The 21,651-nt window shown below is 43.9% G+C and overlaps 1 protein-coding gene across 1 annotated transcript in view; it reads right to left on the reverse strand.

Annotated features, from left to right (window-relative positions):
• Positions 1 to 221: 221 nt before the first annotated feature.
• The window catches only part of GLDC (glycine dehydrogenase (decarboxylating)), a 90,756-nt gene continuing 69,326 nt past the window's right edge, over positions 222 to 21,651 (reverse strand). The window contains exons 19-25 of the mRNA XM_010856976.1: positions 19,776 to 19,888; positions 18,328 to 18,469; positions 15,676 to 15,787; positions 8,657 to 8,752; positions 5,237 to 5,409; positions 3,754 to 3,834; positions 222 to 3,264 (exon numbers count right to left, since the gene is read on the reverse strand). Coding sequence (XP_010855278.1) covers positions 3,121 to 3,264; positions 3,754 to 3,834; positions 5,237 to 5,409; positions 8,657 to 8,752; positions 15,676 to 15,787; positions 18,328 to 18,469; positions 19,776 to 19,888 — 861 coding nt within the window. The 3' untranslated portion in view covers positions 222 to 3,120. The remainder of the gene's footprint in view (positions 3,265 to 3,753; positions 3,835 to 5,236; positions 5,410 to 8,656; positions 8,753 to 15,675; positions 15,788 to 18,327; positions 18,470 to 19,775; positions 19,889 to 21,651) is intronic.

The raw sequence follows: 21,651 nt of genomic DNA on the forward strand, positions 1-21,651 counted from the left end.
TCTAGAATTGATGCCCCATGAAAGAGGCCTTAACTATCTTGTTCATCTTGTATCCATAGGTCACTGAAATGCTGTGTGTGTGTCCGTGCTTGATCCTGTCCAATTCTCTGTGACCCTATGGACTGTAGAGGCTGGAAGGGGACTGTAGCCCACCAGGTTCCTCTGTCTGGATTTCCCAGACAAGAATACTGGAATGGGTTGCCAGGGGATCTTCCAGATCCAGGGATCGAACCTGTATCTCCTGCATTGCAGATAGATTCTTGATTGCTGAGCCACCAGGGAAGCCATTTAGAATGGTACCTGGTACATAATGAGTCAGTCTGCTGAATAAGTTAGTGATTTCTGAGTGCCAGACACTATGTCAAGTGCTCACTTTGTCTTGTTTAATCTTTCCAACAAGGCTGAGGTAAGTATTTTTATTATTGCTATTTTATACCTTAAATAACTGAAATGAAGAAAAGATAAGTGAATTTGTCTGTTTTCTCAAAACAGTTGGCTTATCTGAGAATTGAATTCAATCTGTATGAAGTCACAACTCATGTTCCTTCTACTTTTCTGATGGTCCAGAGGAAAGGGGCTGTTAGGAAAGGAAAGGAAGGTGGATCTGAATGCAAGGTAGGTCAAATTGGAGTTGGGCTCCTGAGCTGGGTCAAGGAGTATAGGGTGTAGAGTATAGGACACCAGACCCTAAGTTTAGAATGAGGATATGAGAGCTCACATTGAAGAGCACTTTCTTTGTGCCAGACACTTCCAAACAATATATTCTCTCCCACCTATGAGTGGTAGGTAATAATAGCATTTCACAGACTAGGAGTCTGAAGTTTGGAGAGATGCAGGGGAGCCGGGATATGAATGACCCCAGGCAGTCTGACTACAGGGCAGGTACTCTGGTTGCTGTCCTGTGCTGTTTACGAAAGGCGTGTGCTCCGTGTTGGACACCAACTCCTGCTTCCTGGATTCTTGTCTCTGGACATTCTGCAGAATGACCTAACTGACGTCACACTCCTGCCTCCAGCCTACCTCTTACTGCTCTCCGTAGAAGAGGTGATGGATGATGACACTCCACTAGCACTGGGGAAACCCCACTTTTTATCACCCCCCCTTTACCTGGGATCAGCATGGGGCAGCGATTGTGGATGAGTGTATCTGCTCTACAGACTCAAGCTTTTTTCCAGTGGGGTGTCCCCAGACTTAGATTGGTAAAGCATTGGGGTAAGAAATGGAGAAGCAAGTCCTTCCAGCTAACGATCTAAAACCACAGCTGTTTGTTGAACACACACTGTGTGGAAAGCCCTAGCTCGGCACTGGGAATCCAATGATGAATAAGATATGATTCCCACTCTCAGAGAATTTAGTGAGGCAGATAAAAACCAAGTAAACAGAATAATTATTAACTGTGCAGAGAGTGTAGGATAACAGACTGAGTGCCAAACTAGAAAATAACAGAGCCCATTTCACAGAGATGTGTGGAAGACCTGAAGAGTTGCTGAAACATGAAGAACAGGAGCCAGCAAAGGAAGATGGTGGGACAAGTGTTCCAGGTGGAGGATGTCACACGAGCAGAAACGCAGGTGAACACAGGAGCAGTGAAGACAAACAGCTTACTTCAACCTCTGAGTCACCTGCTTTTGCCCCAAACATACTCCAGGGAATACGGACTGAGAAGGATACAGATCTTTATCATTTAATTATTACGTAAGAAAGGAACCATGGATCCCATCACTTCTCTACTGCTTTGGCCAAAATGAAGAGTTCTACAGACCTTTTAAGTGTGAGATTAAGTAGACCACTTGCAGAGCATTCAGTAGAGTGCTCAGACCTTTTGTCCAGATCACTGTCATAACAGGTCAAATAACAGTTGTTTGAGTAATAAGGACCCAAGTAGTCAGAATTAAAGCAGATACTCAGGAACAATTGGAGAAGAACATCCAAAGAATTTGCTATTTCCATAGGAAAGTTATTTGTGACAGGCATGCTAGTTGCCTACCTGAAACTCCTTCTTTTCTTCAGTTAACAAACTTCTGATTTTCTTAGGGATAGTAACATGCCCAGGTGAAAGACCTGGGCATATCCCCTTGAAGCTCAGAGTGGCAACTTGAACCAAGCCTGGCCAGTAAAAGTGCAGAAGTTATTGGGTGGAACCTCTGGAAAAACATTCCAGAAGAAGCCAACTTGGATAGACTCTGTCTTTCGTTTCTCTTCCTTTTCCCTACCTAGAACTGGGTATCTGATGCCTGGGTACACAGCAGCCATCCTAGGACCATGAGGATGAAGACTATATGCAAAGGAGGCAGAATAGAAAGACTGAAGACTAGCTCTTGACTTACTACCTCTGGACTTACTGTTACATGAGAAAAAATAAATTATTTGATTAAACTGCTGTGTTTGCTTTTCAGGTATATGCAGCCAAACACAATTTTAACAGGGCTAAAGTGGCAATCACTGCTAAGACATACAAATGGGTTCTTTAGCCAAAGACACAACTGATAATGCAACAGTTCTACTGGGCTGGATCATCTCATTACCCTGCAAATCCCTCTGAGCATAGGGTTATGAGGGAGTTAATGCTGAAAATTGGATCAAAAAGGCATTCTTCAAATTGGAATGCTTTTATTAGAATATTAATTGCAGACTTAAAACTACACATATGGAAAAATGAAAACACTCAGAAATGCTATTACAGATTGAGCAAATTAGAGGAAAAAGAGTTCTTCAGGGTATACAAAATGTAAACATTTGCCCTGGGGTTTCCCACAGATGGCACAGTCCACAAGGACTTATTTGGAATAAAAATACCTATTGGATCTGCAGTATAGCCTCTATAACATCTTCAAACTTGCTATATTGAAGTGAAAGTTACTAGCACACTCTGAATCTTCTATGCAAAAAAACTAAATGGGCCCAATCAAGGCAACTGCTGTGTGTGAAAGCAGAGACACCGGAGCAAATCAATCTTCCAGCAATGAGCTTCCACGCACTGTGCTAACTGTATTTACATTTACCTTGAGAGAATATACACAGTATATAAAACCCCTACTTGAGTCTGTGGTGGAAAATGAAATATCTCCTGAGATGCTCCAAAGCGCATCAAGTCAGTCACTTGAACTTGGGGAGAGAACACTAAGAAGAGGCCCTCTTCTGTTCAGAAAATGGGGACTCATAAACATCCATGGGTGGACAGGTGCAAACCAGGTGCTGATCTCCGTAGATGTCATCAATCCGGGAGATGGTTGGCCAGAATTTGTTCTCTGGTTTCACAAAGGGCTGCAGGGGACAAAAGACAGAAATGACTTGGGATATCCTGAGAAGTTTCTTGGAGGGGTGGGGTGGGGAGGAGACTGCAATGCTGCTCCCACACCTGAGAGATCACTGGCCCAGAAAGTACTCAAAAATTATAAGAAGCTAAAATCTAGCCTCCTTCGTCACCATCCCTCCAAATCTCCCACCCCTGCTCCGCCAGACTGCAGAGCACCTTCACATAATTAAAAGGATGATGGTAGAAAACACTGACCCACTAGACAGACCCTTATTTGGTCTTCCTGCACTGTGCGCAGGTTGGCACTGTGTGGTTGGCACCCTGACCTCAGAACTTGGAAAGCCAATTTCTGTGTTGTGTCGTTCTGCAAAGGTAACCTACATATGGTCACTATAGTGAGGAGGCGGCAAGAGCGGAGCCCTTGGAGTGGGTGATGGCCCCTCATACGCACGTGAACCTGGACCAGCTGGCACGTCCAGCTTCAGAGGAGAACTTACAAGCGGGAATGCTGCCACCTCTCTGGAATACGGCCGATCCCAGTGGGAGGATGTGACGCAGGTCAAGGAGTGTGGAGACATCTGAGACAGAGACAATGGACAGGAGAGGGGTCAGAGCAGACGCCTGCCTTTCCCTCTGCTCCTCACATCTGCCAGCGAGCTGATGAAAGCCCACGGATGGAGGGTGGTGGTTTTGTTTCAGTTTGTGGGGAAGGAAATTTTGGTAGGAAAATGTTTATTGTGAAATATTTCGAATATCAGAAAGTAGCACATTTACCACCCAACAGAAATCAACATTTTGTCATGTTTGCTTAAGCTTTTAAAACAAGAAACATTACAGATACAGTTGACCATGCCAGCCTATCCCCTCTCCATCTTACTGCTGGTCCTCTTCACCAGTGCCAGCCACTATCTTGAATTTTGTTGTCATGATTCTCATATTTTTATACTATTACTGTATATGTTAATAAACTGCATAGAGCTTAGTTTGGTACACTTTTAAACCTTATAGTATCCTGTGTGTGTTTTATCCTCCACTTGCTTTTGTATCTCAGTATTATATTTTTTAGACATCTATTGCCATTTTTTTAAAAAAAATTGTCTAAATCCTGAAAGAATCATCAGTATCCAGAGAAAAAAACGATGAGAGCAAATCATATTAGATTCCTCCACTATCCTAGGAGACTCGCACAGGACCAGCCTTTTCCCACTGGTCATTGGCCCCGGTGCTTCACCTTCAGCCGGGCAGCTCTGGACTAAGCTCCTCTGTACATCTCAGACTGCTTCTCTGGCTTGGAGCCGTAACGACACAACCATAGCCTTTGCGGTATTTTCATTTCACGATCCCTCAGCTTAACAGTGGCTGGACCTAATACAGAACTCTTAGGGCTCTGACCAGATATAAAAGGAACAGTTTTGAAGAGGCGAAGCAATGTTTAACAAATTTTTCTCCAATATAGGCCGTAAACATGGTAAAATATTCAGGCCAAGTACCAGTCTGGTTGTTCTAAGAGGTAACTATTCCAATATGAGAATATCTTTATCCAGAGTGTAAAAGGTAAATAATCTCAGTAGAGAGCATCAAACAGAGATACAGAATGGTAAGACTTCTCTAACTATAAAGTCCATCAGTCTCTGCTCCCTCCTTTGACAGCCAACTGGGTCCTTGTGGGATGAACAGCACCAAACAGATACATAAAACCAACAAGTGCCCACTAAATAGATATTTAAAATTAGAACATATCAGAAATAACCACATTATACTTGAGTAACCACTGCTGTGTTGATTCAGGATTTAAACTTTCAGGTAATGAATTTATCCTCTCAGAAGAACAGTCTTATTCTAGGTATCCTCTCAGAAGAACAGTCTTATTCTAGGCAAGGATGTCATCTTCCAGTCGAGTTCAGAGGTTGCCAGAACCCCACCCAGACACTGCTTTCTGCTCTCTGGGATATTTTAGATAAAGTACCAGTGCCTGTGTACCTTCAGTGGATTGACCCTGGGGTCGATGCGGCCCTCCTCAATGTCGGCAATTTCCTGTCGGATGCTGATCATGGCATCGCAGAATCTGTCCAGCTCCGCCTTGTCTTCCGACTCGGTGGGCTCAATCATGAGAGTGCCTGCCACCGGCCAGGACATGGTGGGGGCATGAAATCCTGCCAAGGAGATGGGGGAATTTGTGTCACTTAACTTTGACCTCCCCAGTTTGGAAGAAGAGACCCTCCCCTTCTTAAAATGTATTCCAAGGAAAACAATCTGAAAATTTTGCTATTGTATATGTCTAGGGATTCACTTCAGCACTGTTTATACAAGAAAAGCTTAGGAAGTAACATGACATCCAACAGCAGAGGTAGGCAAATCTTCCTGGGTATCCATACAATAAATATGCAACCATTCCATGTATTTAAATTTATATTTGTTAATGGCTCTGAACGTTTACCCAATTTAAGTGAAAAGGGCAGGCTACATAACCATATTGTCTTGTTTTTAAAATGACAGTATATTATATATGCATATATATATATATACACACACACATATTTGCATGTGTGTATTATACATACTTTATATATATGTGTATATTTTATGAGGGAAGCTGTTTCGAAGAAGAATAAATACTAAAATTTAAACAGGATTATTGGCATAAAATGAGGGTTTTTATTTTACCTTGTGTTTAGAATCTTTTTATAATGTTCATGTATTACTTGCAATTAAGAGAAATTAAAATATTATAGCCTACCAAAAGCTAAATAATGAGGTAACAAGCATTAAGGACCCTGATGTGAGTGTTACTGTCCTTATTTTACAGATGAGGAAACTGAGTCTTGGCCAGGATGTATAAAGTCTTTGTCTTTACACTGAATACAGGCTGAAGGTATTTCTATGTTTCCAAAAGTTTTCACATGTTAAGATGAATTTACAAAATATGATTGAGAGAGAGATTTCCTGGACAAAAGCCAAAAAGAACTTTTCCCCAATTCTTACAGTTTTTCCTGTGAAACTTTAAAAGATGAAGAATAGCCTCTAGGTTGATATTCCTGTCAACTAAGTTTGCCCTGGAGGTCAATGGTTCCCAAATTCTGGTGTGCATCATTACATGGGGCGCTTTAGAGTCATGCCTGCATTGTTTAAAGGATTGTCTTCTCAACATTTTATTATAGAATTTTTCAAATATACTGGTAAGTTGAAAGGACTATAGAGTGAACACCCGTATACCTATATGGCTTCTACAACGATGCTCTGTTTGCTTTATCATGTATCTAGTCATCTATTCCTGTCACATGTCAGCTGGCAAAGAATCCACCTGCAGTGTGGGAGACGGGTTCAATCCCTGGGTTGGGAAGATCCCCTGGAGGAGGGCATGGCAACCCACTCCAGTATTCTTGCCTGGAGAACCCCCATGAACAGAGTCACCTGATGGGCTACAGTCCATGGGGTCACAAAGTGTCAGACATGACTGAGTGACTAAGCACAGTCATCTACTCCTATCACATATCTAAAGCATTTGCCTTAGTTTTGATGCATTTTTCAAGCATGTTACAGTCATTTATACCCTTCCCCCTTAAACATTTCAGCATGCATATTATTAACTAGAGTTCCATATCTGAATTCAATATCTGTTTCCATATTTTTGTGATAGTTTGCACAAATTTTAAGTACCATTTAATTTTGACAAATGCATATAACTGTGTCACCCAAATCAGAAAGTCTTCTTTTTAAACAAGCTGATCTCATTACCCATTAAGTCCAACCTCAATTCCACGAGTGAACAAATTCAGCCCAATATTTTCTGCAATAGTGGTTCTCATATCTGGAACCATCTGAGTTGTCATGGAAACACAGATTCCTGGATTTTGACTCTGATTCAGGAAATCCAAGGTATGAGCCTTTAAAAACTCAGAATCAGGTTAATCACAGCACTGTTAATCAACTATACTCCAATATAAAAATTTTAAAAAGTTAAAAAAACAAAGTTAAGTTTGGAAATCTCTGCCCTCTGGCAGGGTGCCCCTCACACACCTGATAAGATTCATCCATGAAGTACTTGTAAATACAGATCACTGTGCCTCATCCCTGGAATTCTGATTCAATAGGTGTGATTAAGACCCAGAATCTGTGTTATCATCTTCATTGTTTGTTTGTTTTTAGAGCCATTCACTTATTCTCTCACTTGTTAAACACAATTGTTGAGTGCTTCCTATGTGCCAGACACCTAGACCATCCTGAGCCTATGGCAAGTGTAGCCATCACTCTATTAAACATCAAAATATCAAGGTTGTAGATAGAACCGAATTTGGGAATACTGGGCAGTAACTCCAAATATCGCTTCTCTTCTACCCCTCATCCCCCGCCTCCCTCCCTGCAAATGCTGCTGCAGTCAGATGTGGGAAACAGACCACACACCCCAGAAATGAAGCCTCATCCTGAATCAGTTACTGGCCGGGAGGTTAAGTCAGGTCACAGGAGTGGTCAAGAGGAGATTCTTAAGCAACTGCTAATTTCATTAATGAAAACCATCTTTGGTTTTCCCATTTATTATCAGGGTAACTCTGCATAATAAGATCATTCATTCATGGGAGGAAATGAGTCACTATGTGACTATGTGGGACTCCTGTTATGGTAGTAAAACTATAAAATTATTAAAGTTTTCACATTCCTTATTAAAAGAAGTCATTCAAATCATCTTAAAATTCAGATAGACTCCACATTCATCAAAAGGCAAAGTTCTCCCCAACTTAGCCTTCCTGAGAAATGAAGAGTCTTTGATGTTATTAATGTCACTAAGAAAACATTTTAATAAAGCCTGTGCTGAGTGAACATCCACTAACAATACACAGTTTAAAAAAAAAGCTTCAAAGAAAACTGCATCATCTCTGTGAAAACAAGGTGCACCTATTCCTTCATCTCTAGCAGCAGCTGAAACAGTTATGCCACGGCTGAGGGGGCTCAAAGGCCATGAATCTCAAATGCCATTCATCCAATACTCCTACACGTTGTAGGCTCTCCACTGCCTCTACCATCACAGCAACTTACCTCTTCATGGCCCTCTCTGTCTACTTGGAGTGGGATAGGTCAAATAATTTACCAGAAACATGGACAGAAGACAGCAGTCATTTTCTTTGGGATTTTAAATTTTGTTAACAACAAAGACTCCTTTCCTAGCTGTTGATGGATTCAAGATACGTGATTTAATATCTTTCAAAGGACAGAATCTGTGGGGCCATAGGGCCATAGTTTTGTGTTTTTTTTACCCACAGTCTACGGCTCGCCATTTAGCCTATGGATCAGTTTACTGTGGTGCAAACACATTCAGTCTGTGGTCCATAACCAAGATGGGCAGCTGCATAAATGTCAGAAACCCAAGTTCTCCTTAAGGGGGGTCTTTCCTGTGAGACCACTCACCATAATCTTGAAGCCTCTTGGCCACATCCACGGCCTCAATATTTGCAGACTTTTTGAAGGGTCTTGTATCCAAAATAAATTCATGAGCCACATATCCTGTTGAGAAAAATTATTTCCATTCACGATTAACATCAGCTTGTTGTTTTACCCAAGAAAATGAACAAATAAATCAGCTTTTTAATGCATATCATTGAGGACCAAGGAACAATGGGTACTTGGTAAGTTATAGTTGACAATAAAGCCTTCATCTGCTCTTATTACATATAAAAACTGTTAACATGTCATGCCAATTTGTTCCATCCTCAGTGTTCTACACACCCATGAACCAGGAAGCGGGTGGCAGGCAGGACAGGAGCTGGAAGGCTTACTAAGGTCCCTGGGGATGAGACCACTTTTACTCAAAAGACCAAAAATCTACTTGCAACAGTTTAACATGTCATCATGCCTGGTCCTTATACAAAATTTTATTTTATATATATATTTTATTTTATATAAAATATTTCTAGTGTTAAAACTCCATTGATACATTTTTCAACAAGTTTGCTACCAGTATCCAATTAATGGTTTCTTCCGTGGGCAGGTAAATGTATACTAAATGTATATGTATAAGACACAATTTTATATGATTCTTCAAAGGGGCTTATGAGGTTTCAGTTTCAGGCTTCAGACTGAGAATTAGAAATAAGGCTGTTGAACAGCACACCGCAAGTGGCAAGGAGCTGAAGAGGCTGAAGTCTTGCGGCGGTCAGTTCACTTTGCTTCTCTAGGCTCAGGCCACCATCTCCCCATTATAAGCTGTTGACCACCCATCCAACATCAAGAATAAACCACTAACTCAGCATTCTTAAATAGAACAACATTCCTGGGAGTTTCCCAAATGCCATGGCCTACATAACTGATGAATTATCTTCAAGGAAAGTATCTACTCAGTAAAAAATAATGCACTCCTTCTTAACCCACCATCCTGATTCTCAGCAAACAATCTACTTAAATATACTTGGAGAAGTCATAACTTCTCAATCCTGAGGAGAATAGCTCCAGTCATTAACAGACCCTGAAGACAAAATCTGTGAACTGCTCTGCTTCTTGTGTGATGAATACATATGAAGGGGTTAGCTTTGTTTGTAAATAAAAGTATGAGAACCTAAGACTTTGAATATACTGTCACCACATATCTTTAAAACAAGCTTTCTAACAATGATGAGGATTCAATAGTAAGGAGTATGGTTCAAAAGGAGAAAAATGTATTCAGAGGTAGATAAATCTAGAGGGAAAAAAAAAAAAGTGCCTTAAAGAAATGACCAGCTGGAATATTCAGGGGGAAAACTGTGAAATTATTTAACTCCTCATCAACTATTAATTTCAGGAATCCTAAATGCCCCACTATGCTACCGCAACTGGGGAGCCAAGCCTTGAGCTTCAACCCTTCTTTTCTGAGGTTCTGGCAGCCACCCTGGCATTGTAACAACAACTCAAAGAAAAAGGCTAATGGAGCTGACTGCTCTGCTCTGCTCTGTGGAACACTCAGCTGGCAGGAGGGGAGGAGGAGACAGGCTCATGATGGGGAGGAGTCTCTTTTGCTGGCCAGCAGACAGCACAGTCTTTCAAGCAAAGGTTCAGTTACTGAAAGGCCCCATCAAGCCCAGCCCAGCCCAGCCCAGCGCTGCTAAAGCAAGACTTCATCTGCAGAGGCCCCTGCCACAGCCAAGTGGTTTGGGAAGAGTTCCATTTCCAAAATGAGGTTCAGATGTTATTTTCTAAATCCATATTCTAATATGCTCAAATGGAAACTGTTAGTGGGATTTCAGCGTCTCTCTCTTCTGTCTGTCTCTACTTGAGCCTGAAAAGGGGTGACATTTAAACTTCATGTCTGTTGGGGGCCAGCCTGGAAAATCCCATGGACAGAGGAGCCTGGTAGGCTGCAGTCCATGGGGTCACTAAGAGTCGGACACGACTGAGCGACTTCACGTTCACTTTTCACTTTCATGCATTGGAGGAGTAAATGGCAACCCACTCCAGTGTTCTTGCCTGGGGAATCCCAGGGACAGCGGGGCCTGGTGGGCTGCCGTCTATGGGGTAGCAGAGTTGGACACGACTGAAGCGACTTAGCAGCAGCAGACCCCTAGATGATCATCTTTGTTTGCAGTTTTTAGGGAGAAAAGATATACAAATCTTCTATGGCATACGGTGAGTCAGAGGAATCTGAAGTAGAAATTGTATAAACTGATTAGTGCAAGTTTTAATTTTCAGTGAGTAGGTGTTTCCTCGGGGCCTAACCATGACTATAACTGAGAGTCTGAAAAGATAACAAGTCAACGGAGCAAGGAAAGAAGCCAGGGATGGGAGTAGGAGATGATAGAAAAGCAAAATAGAAGTGGCTTGGCTCTACGCTTGGAACATCCCTCTCCCAACCCCTCATGAATTATCTTACAAGGCTGAGGATGACCTGGGAAAGTGCTACAGAAAGATAAGACTTCCCAAAACTGGAACTTACTTTTCCTGCATCCTCAGAGTGAGTGCCTAGAAATAAATGGAACTCACTAGCTAATTAGAAAGCTTGGGTGGGCAATCGACATTCAGTCATGCTTTTCAGTTGCAATCCAGGGACCACAACAAACAGCATCAAGAGGCCAGTTTTCCTGGGAATGAGGTCAGGTGGGTGGGGCCCCTAGCCTCAGGAGGTCACTTCCCAGCCAGGGAAGTGCACCCTCCCACCCATGCAAGGGTGCAGCCTCTGAAGCCCATGTCCACCAGCCTATAAAGGCCACCAAGAAAACTCCTCAAGGACAAGAATTTCCTTGTTAAGAGTTAAGATTTGTCTAAGATCAGAAAGGGATAAGCACTTAAGAAGTTGAAACATAAAGAAAACACTGGGACACTAACAAAATGGTCTGTTCCTGACAAGAACTCTGTTTAGACCAGACAGTGAGCCTAGCCTCCCACATAAGCAGACACTTGTAAACATCTTCAATTCCTCCTTTCAAAATGCCTCTGTTTACCTGAGTCAATTCCTTTCCTCATCCTTGCACAATAAATACTACCGCTGCTCCCCATCCTAATTCTTGCCTATAAATTCCTTGCTTCACAAAACCCTAAGCGTCAACAAGTTAGGCTGGTATTTTCAAATCTCTCAAAGAAATGGCTCATAAAGGGAAGCCTGAGAACTTCCCTGGTAGTCCCATGGTTAAGACTCCATGCTACCACTGCAGGGGGCATGGATTCTACCCCTGGTTGGAGAGCTAAGATTCGCCAAGTCTTACCGCTCTGCAAAAAAAAAAATGGGTGGGGGAGGAAGGCCTGTAGTTCACTAAAATTACTGCCTCACAGTCGTCCATAATTCCAGTCTTATTTAGAGCTGGTAAATATGATTAAGATGAGTAACGGTCTTCTAATATCGCCATTAGACATTCTGGAATACAAAGTGTTTATTAAGGACATTTCTATTTTGGGCCATCTGGAGGTACAGTGATCATTCTTTTTTAGGCCCTAAAATACCAAACCTCTGATTGTGTAATGAATGTGTTTACCAGACCAAACACGAGACAAGTTTTGTTTCATGAACTTTGGGATTGGGTAATAAAGTCTGTAATCACCAATATATTTCTGCTTGGGATGAGAAATACAATTCATTATTTCATTCTGGGATAAAATGTCAAAACAAATGGAAATTTCATCCATCTTTTTGTGTTACAAGCCTCCTAGGACAGCCTCTGCCTAAAGCAGTTGCTCGCTGCCAAGCACACGGCAGGCGCCTGATCGGTACTAGCTTGCTCACTCTCCTCTCCTCGAGTACCATCTCCCCCCGTGCGGTCCACACCACATTCATTCTCGCTCCAAGGAACTCAGGTTTGCATCCCACAACTCTGTGAACACACTAAAACCACTGAAGTTTAGTGGGTGATGTGCATGGTACGTGAATCCTTTCTCAATGAAGTTGTCAAACTTAATCCCAAGGACATATTAAATAAAAAATAATTTAACAACTAGGGAAAAAGTACCCTATACCTTGTAAATTAAAGCAAAAAGATTATTTCCATGCATCACATTGGCAAAAACATTTTGGGCTTGGCCTGTGTTCCCAGCCTGGCACTTGGTGTTCACTGGGCCCTGGGGCCATGGTCACTCACAGGCTGCTAGTGTGATGTAAGTTTGAATTAAGGATCTGGGGGCAGGCAAGGTCAAACGTGTCAAGTGCGTAAATGCATTCATATCCTGAGATAATTTATCTTCTACAACTCTAACTTATGTAGATAATCAGGGGTGTTAAAAAGAAAAACTAAGTAAAAGATGTTCATTGCAGCGTTGTTAAAAATAATGTGGTGGTGCTGAGGGAACCCCATAGAATCTGACACATGATACATACCATAGAATGGATATGGCCACTTTCAAAGGACATTTAATGACAAGGGAAATGATCATGATATAAAATAAAGTTTAAAAAAACAAGATACAAGCTCAATTGTCTGAAAGTACGGTGGGAAGAAATACAACAAAATATTAAGCCGTTATGTCTGCTTGATGAAACCATGGGTCATTTCCATTTTCTTCCTCAAACTTCTTTGTCCAAATTTTCATGTTGAGCACATGCACATGACTTATACAGCCAGACAAAACCAAGACTGCTGCTATCCTGAAGGCCAATACAGAAGCAGGATGCATCTCACAGCACAGGAGCTATATTTGAATTAATTAGTAGCTCTTGTAGCTTCTTTAATACCCACTTCAGAAGCATTTCATTGTGTTGCTTAGAGACATATTGCCCACAACGTTCTTTTCTCCTCTCTGGGGAGAATTGCTAACCAGAGCTGATTATTTAGTTCTTTTCTATTTTCAAACTCTGGAACCACCCTTGTGGATACATATTCACAAAGCAAGATTGGTCTTTAAATTAAAGATCACAGATGGAGATGCACACAGGCCAAGAGACAAGCAGGGCCTTGCTGCTGTGGCCCTGGGACTGAACACTGGTTACTGACTGCTTGCTGCCCTCTCTGCCCCAGGCTCAACATACAGCGGTCCCTGCTCTCCGATGCACACCCACCGTCAGGTCCTGCCCGCCTGACTCTCAGGGCAACCCCTCCTACCACCTCCAGGGTGACTTGATGCCTCTCCTATTATTCCCTCTACAGTAGCTTCACTCTCACCTCTTCACAGCCTTTCCCCTGGCAGCTTGAAATCACCTTATTCTCTTATTTAAAAAGAATGAAGCTGCATCCTATTGCAGCAGCTCCTGCCCCCTTCACACTAAAGCCCCCAAACCATGAAAGTGTCTGCCTTCTCCTGACCTCAGTCCATGTCTCAGCCCCTTTCCAGCTGGCCCTTGCCCTGCTGCTGGCCCTAACTGCTTTCAAAGGTGACAGAAGGCTTCCTACTGTGAAAGGCATGGGTTCTTTTTAAGACTTGAGAGGCCAGCCACCTGCTCTTCAGCTGTGCCTCCATGTCACGCAGGACCACCCACGTGTGCTGACTGTGTGTGCTGTGCTGACACGACGCCAAGGACTGAGGCAGCCACAGCCTCCCCCTGCAGGAGCTTAAGGTCTGCAGGAGCGAGCCGACGATGAGTGAGTGGGAGACTCCTTGTGGTGGAAAGAGCCAAGAGGAGTAGTTCTCGCCACCAGGAAAGGAAAGGGCAGCCTCAGGGAGGAGGTGTGGCCAGAGCAGAGGCAGGAAGGATGGGTGCCAGGGAAACGCCGGGGGTGGGACGTGGGGAGCCTGACGCTGCCTCAGTGCAGGTGCCCCCTCACCAGGTGCTGCTTTTCCTGCACCTGTTCCGTGCAGCCATCTGCTTGAGAGGTTTCGCTCTGGTTTCTCAATATGGTTTCCTTGGGTCTCACCAAAGAAAAGTCTGCTCTCAGACTCTGTGCCCAGGGCCACACCTCTGCAAGTCCACCTGCTCCAGCCCCTCCCGTCACTTCCAGGGAGACCTAGTCCCTCCATCCCTGTCTCCCTCCCTCCATGATAAGCTAAAGAAAGTGAAAGTGAAGTCACTCAGTTGTGTCTGACTCTTTGCAACCCAGTGGACTGTAGCCCACCAGGCTCCTCCGTCCATGGGATTCTCCAGGCAAGAATACTAGAGTGAGTTGCCATTTCCTTCTCCAGGGGATCTTCCTGACCCAGGGATTGAACCCAGGTCTCCCACATTGCAGGCAGACACTTTAACCTCTGAGCCACCAGGGACGCCCTATGATAAGCTATAGCTGCTGCTGCTGCTAAGTCGCTTCAGTTGTGTCCGACTCTGTGTGACCCCATAGACGGCAGCCCACTAGGCTCCTCTGTCCCTGGGATTCTCCAGGCAAGAACACTGGAGTGGGTTGCCATTTCCTTCTCCAATGATAAGCTATAGAGGCTTCTCTAAAAGGTTTTCACTCTCAACTAACTAGTACATAAGTCCTCTGATTCTACTTCTAACAGCATGCTCATCCTCTGCCACTGTCTTGATGATGTTAACATCCTCTTAATCCTGTCATTCCCCTGCTCAGAAACCTTTCTGGCCCAAGGGTGGAATCCAGAGCCTTCCAAGACCCTCAAGGCCCATGCTACCTCTCCCGCCTTATAGTCTGCTCCCTCTCCTCCTATCCCATCCTTCAACCCACCCAAGACTCAGACAACTCCCTTCTCTCTAGCTTGCTCCTGTATCTCTGTTTACTGGGGTTCTGCTGTGCTTCCTTTCAAGGCTTATCTCAAAAGGCTCCTCTCAGAAGGCTCTCCCAACTAGAATTATTCCACTCATCCTCATGGCCAAGGGGCAGGTAAGAAGCTCATGGGATTTACGTATATGTCTCTCTATGGTGTGGTCCTTGTTGTGAGTTGTCCTGAGACTAAGTGCATGGCAGAGCCCCACCAATATCCCTAAGCTGTTTACTAGATGGAAGTTATTTCCAGTACCTCAAGGCTTTACTCTGGTATATGCTGAGAAACAGAAGTTTCCCACCCACTTCTGCAAGTCACATCCACTAGGTCAAACTTGGTTTGGCCAAGAAAAAAAGCCAAAGTGAATATAGGCTGAAGTTCATACTTGCCTCTCGCACCCCGGAAAAGGACTCTGTAGTGCTTTTCTAATCGCTTGGCCATGTAGTTTGCATTCAAAATAGCAATCTCTGTGGCCTGTTTAAGGCCCTTGCCTCCCATCATCTGCAAAAGAGGAAAAAATACTCATCAATCACGGAACACAGAGATCCAATGGACACTAACCAAAGACATCCCCAGATGAAAGGAAGTCAGCTCCCCACCACTCTCTGGACTGCAGGGGAGTGAAATATCCTAACTAAGACATCTCTCAGTCTTCTCTAAGCCTAAAATAACTTTTGGTTTCCCTCTTTGAACAGTAATTTTATGTTTTTTATTGTAGTTAGAAAGCTTAGAACAGGGAAAAACTGACTGCTGACTATCGCCTTATTTACCCAAGAAAAAGAACTGTATTTGAGAAGTTTCTGTTTGGTTGTTCATTGTGAATTTGAGATGCCTTGATAATTGCCAGGAATCTTGAGGGCTCTTGGCCAAAATCCCCTCTGAATCCATTTTGTATGGTTTGTCTTTCACATGTCCATAGTTCAGGCTTCTATGTTTAACAACTGAAAGGTTCTCAATCTTATCCTTTTCTGGTGGTTCATAAGTCCCTATGATTTTATGGAGATAGCATCACCAGCAAAGAGTTTAAAACCAAGACTGTACCAATTTGTCCTGCCTACTTTCTTCCCAGAACACCTCAGATGATAAGGCTTGATGTATGTTAACACACAAATGATGTAAAACAAATGAAATAACAGTGCAGGGATACCAAAGTCCTTGGAGAGGACACGCTCGGCCAGGTTGGCCAAAGAAGGGTTTCCAGAGTGAGAATTAGAACTTGAGTAGAAACTTGAAAATGGGTAGAATTTGGACAGACAAAGAGAAAGGGGAAGACACTCTAGGTGAGAATAGCAGAAACAAGGGTGTGGAAGGAAGGCCCGTGGCTGCAGCCTGGGCATTGCTGGAGAGCCAGGGGGGCTGTGACCACTCGCACAAGCTTCAAATCCTTGCTGGGAAAGACCTGGACTTGGCCTCTGCCTCTGGACCTGTGCACAGCCTGGGCATTGCTGGAGAGCCAGGTGGGCTGTGACCACTCGCACAAGCTTCAAATCCTCTCTGGGAAAGACCTGGACTTGGCCTCTGCCTCTGGACCTGTGCATCAGAGTCTGAGCAACTTTATGGCCCCAGTTCCACCCTGCCTATACTGAATTGATTCTCTCTGGAATGGGGCCTGGGAAAGTGCATTTTGGGGAGAACCTCCTAAAGATTTTGTGTGGGCTGGGACATCCAGTGGTAGAGGCCAAGGGAAGCCAGGAGAGGATGGACAGTCTTAGCAGAAATCTAGCAGTTCGGTAGGGAGTATATGAGAAGAACTGTATAAAGGAGAGAAGACGATAATTCTAGAGTCTCGGTAATAAGTAACAACAGCCTGAAAAAAGAAAGAACCCAAGGTAGGAGGGGTGGCTGAAACCCTACCATATTTATTTCATTCTTAAACTGAGTCTGTCTGGTGTATCTGGCACACAGCCAAACCAGTCCTAGGGCATTTATTTTCTATATGTGGAAAATCATCTCTAACCCAAATAACATTCCATAACAAATGACTCAGGTTCACAGAGACCAAAAGGAAGCTGGGAATTAAGATTCTGTTTGCAAAGAAGCAGACCTTTATGATGATTGTTCTTGTTGCTATTTGCAAAACAACTCGAGTATGATTTGAAAACGCAGGTTTTAGTCTCTGGGGTACAGAATTGTTGTCCCAGCTTCCCAGAAAGTTTTCATTAAGAATCATAAATGCCACACTGTTCAAGAATAACAACCAGCCCAGAGAGTCATCCGGCAAGATGTGCATAGCTGAGTTTGGGGTTTATTTCACCAGATCCTCGCTTTCTCTCAGGAGGGGAACCAGCTGGGGAAGACTGCTCTAATTACCGGCTGAAGAAGTGCTCCTATCCAGTGTGCGATCTAGTCAGCTCAGGAGGTGGGCAAGCTAGTTTGAATACGAACTGTATAAAATAAACTCTGACCCTAATGTGTTTTGGGTTTTTTGTTTGTTTGTTTTTGTTGTTGTTTTTGAAAAACACAAAAGAAGGAAGCCCGTTCTATGACAAAGTCTAATTACCTTCGAGAATATAGTTCCCCAGGCCCTAAAGGGCAAAGAGCTTCGGGAAAACCTCTACATAAGTGAATTTCTGCTATTTTCATCTTACCCTCCAGGCTCCCAAGAAATATAAAGCGAAATGAGATGTATTCCTAAAATTTATCCCAGGATCTCAACCAAGTGTAATAATTAGTATATGCACTGTTTTTCGCTTGTGAGGGGCTGTACAAATCCTACAGGAAACCAAATGACGTGGCCAGAACATCCATATGACTCATGGTACTTAGCTCTGTCTGGAAAAATATATCTGGCATGTCAGTTTCTCTGGTGTTAAACCGACTGTGAGAACCCAAAGGAAAACAGCCTGATGAAGAAAAGATAAAATGAATTTTAGCTGATCTCTTTAGGATGGTTTCTTCCACTCAAGTTGTCAGCAATTTTCACTGAACCACATCTCGATCATGGTTTTCTTCATTTTTAAGTTAAGAAGGAATCTGCAGTCTCAGGTCCCCATCCATACATCACTCCCCCAAACCATCTAACATGCATTAGCAGGCCTCACCTTAATATAAGCCCATGAAATGGGCAAGATGCAACTGGAGCCCCATGGGGCTGCGCTGACGGTCCCCAAAGCCTGGGCATCTTCACTTGGTTTTAGCGAAATGATGGGATGATTAGGCAGAAAAGGAACAAGATGCTTCTTCCTGTATATATATTTTTTAATACAAATTTAGAAGATGTTAAAAAGATCTGGTCTAACCAAACAGGCAGGTCCTGGGCCCTCTCAGGAAGCTCTATTCCTAGCAAAGGAACTCTGACATGGAAGGTACCCGGCACCTGCTAAGGGGCAGATGTTCAGGAAGTCTCCCTTCCTTCCTCCTCTGCTGGAGGCATGGCTCACCAGCCATCAGCATCCTAGCAGCTCAAACAAGTACCATGGTGGAGAGCTGGGGAGAGACAGGCAGCCTGGAACATCATGCAGAGCTATGGGCTCATGAGGATGTGGGGACATCCCAGCCCCTCACACCCTCTCCCTCCCTGCCCTGGCCCCACACTCTTTCCCAAGGCATCTAAGGGATATAGAAGGATGCTGCTGAGATGCCCCATAGGGTGACAATCACAGGCCAGCCTGTGAACATCAGTTGCCCCATCTCCCCCACAGCTGAGCCACTGCGACCCTGCTGCCTACTACAGAAAACAGGAATCAAAAAGGAAAGAAGAAAAACCCAAGGGGGGCCAGGCTCTCCATATCCCTGAAGACTGGCCCCTTCCGCACATTTTGGGAAAAAGGAAGATGCTCAGGAAATGGTTGCTCAGCATCATTTCCATGAGATGATTTGATTTCAGTTTAAAAAGTTACCAACTGCTCCGAGATATTGCTTTAGTCTTATTCTGACTTCATCCAATTATTTCTAGTAATAAGGTTTGTTTCCTTCCTACTTATCTCAGATGTAATAAGAATTCAGGCTGTAAAGTGTCCAAAATATTACATCCAATTTCTTTTTGGCAGGGGGACATTTGAGTTCTACTCCTTTAGCAAATTTTAATTATACAATAGTGTTATCAATTTTAGCCACCATGTTATATGATAGATCCTCAGATGTAACATGTTATATGATAGATCCTCAGATGTAACCATAAGCTGATTTTAAAAACAAAGCTGCTTGGAAGTCTAAATTAAAGTCCAAGAGACCCTTCTAGGTGCTAATATACCAGTTCTTACTCATAATGCTCCAGTAAAGCTTACTATTCATTTCTCTGTTAATAAACCTGCTCTGTCTATACATGACTAGGAGCTGAGTGTGGCCATACACACTGTGGTTAATAAAATCTGTTTGCTTCCCCTTGAAAGCTCCTTGAAAGCACCCCATTCACTGCTCATCACCCAGCCCCTAAAGGCACACTACATGTGAAGGTATCCTGACACCTGAAGTCCTCGATGAGAAGAACAGAGTGTGGGGCCAACTCTCAGTCTTCAAAGCCATCCCGAAACCAGGGCCCAGAACTCACACTCCGATGGGCCCCATGCCAGGGCCGCCACCTCCATGGGGAATGCAGAAGGTCTTGTGAAGATTAAGGTGTGAGACATCAGACCCAAAGTCTCCGGGACGACAGAGTCCCACCTGTCACAAAGGGAAAGAACCAAAAGCAAAAGTCAAGAGCTGAAAGGGTGCTCTGGAGAGACAGCCATCCTGCTCTCCTGAGAGGAGAGGCAGGAGATGTGCACAGAAACGTCCTTAGATGGCAGCTCAAACCCGATATCCCACAGGCAGCATGCCCTGCAGTTTCTATGGAAACAGCAATTGACCATTTAGATTTTAAAGTATGATCTGAATATACCATCAACTCCTAATTATCCACCCCCAAGAAAGGGGAGGGGAAGTATAGGCTTTCCCTGCTATTGAAACAGGCAATTTCACCCCAGCATGTCTAGTACCCCAGCTTTGGATATCATGCACTTTACTGAAGGGCCCCTTAGGACACGTGGATATAGAGGGCTGGAAGGCTATCTGAGAGAATACTGAGCTGAGAGAGAGGGAGGGAACCTGACAGTTTTCCTGAGACCATCCTGGTACCAGCCACAACATTCAACAGGTGTTCCTGCCACTTTGGTATTTGAGCTAATTGTGGATGTGATCAAAACTACAAGACTCATTTATGCTATTGAATCAATAGACAATCCCTGGACTGCTCAAAAGAGATCAGATAGAAGCAAAGAAAAACAAAAATAGTCTGAAATTGGGACTTCCCTAGCAGTCCAGTGGTTGCTGCTGCTGCTGCTAAGTCGCTTCAGTTGTGTCCGACTCTGTGCGACCCCGTAGACAGCAGCCCACCAGGCTCCCCCGTCTCTGGGATTCTCCAGGCAAGAACATTGGAGTGGGTTGCCATTTCCTTCTCCAATGCATGAAAGTGAAAAGTGAAAGTGAAGTCGCTCAGTCGTGTCCGACTCTAGCGACCCCACGGACTGTGGTTAAGACTCCATAATTCCAATGCAAGGGGCACTGGTTCAATCCCTGGTTGGGGTTAGACCACACATGCCCCTCACTGGGGCTGAAAACAAAACAAATTAAAAAAAAAATTTTAATGAAAAGAGTCTGAAATGGTTTAAAAAAAAAAAAAGGAGAGGGAGTTGATATGACTCTTTAAAAGATGATGAGTCCCTGCCCTCCAAAGTCTCCCTAAAGCATTCCCTTAAAGGCACGTGTCACACAGACTGTAAAGAAGGCGAAGTGTTAAAGAACTGATGCCTTCGAACTGTGGTGCTGGAGAAGACCCCTGAGAGTCCCTCAGACAGCAAGGAGATCAAACCAATCAATCTTAAGGGAAATCAACACTGAATACTTGTTGGAAGGACTGATGCTGAAGCTGAAACTCCAGTATTTTGGTCATCTGATGCTAACAGCCGACTCATTGGAAAAGTCACTGATGCTGGGAAAGATTGAGGGCAGAAGGAGAGAGGGCATCAGAGGATGAGATGGCTGGATGGTATCACCGATGCAATGGACACGAACTTGAGAAAACTTCAGGAGATACTGAGTGACAGAGAGGCCTGGCATGCTGCCGTCCATGGGGTAGCAGAGTCAGAAACAACTGCTCGACTGAACAACAGCAGCAAAACGTCACACAGACCACCCCCTACACACACACAGCCCAGTAAGTAGTCAGGATCAGCCCTTCAGAGCCAGAGATGAGCAGCTGTTTTACGCTGATGAAACTGAAGCTAGTCCAAGGTCACGGGAGTTCAGTATCCACCAGGGGCCAAACCTTGGGTGTTAATTCCCTCAGGAAGAGGGGTCACCCCCTGCCCCTCCCCTGCAATAAGCTAAGAAAATTCAGCTCACTCCCTGCTTCCCTTCAACCTTTTTACTTCGTCCTCAGCATCCCC

Source organism: Bison bison, unplaced genomic scaffold, assembly GCF_000754665.1.
Source record: "Bison bison bison isolate TAMUID 2011002044 unplaced genomic scaffold, Bison_UMD1.0 scf7180017864376, whole genome shotgun sequence".
NCBI classification, from domain to species: domain Eukaryota; kingdom Metazoa; phylum Chordata; class Mammalia; order Artiodactyla; family Bovidae; genus Bison; species Bison bison.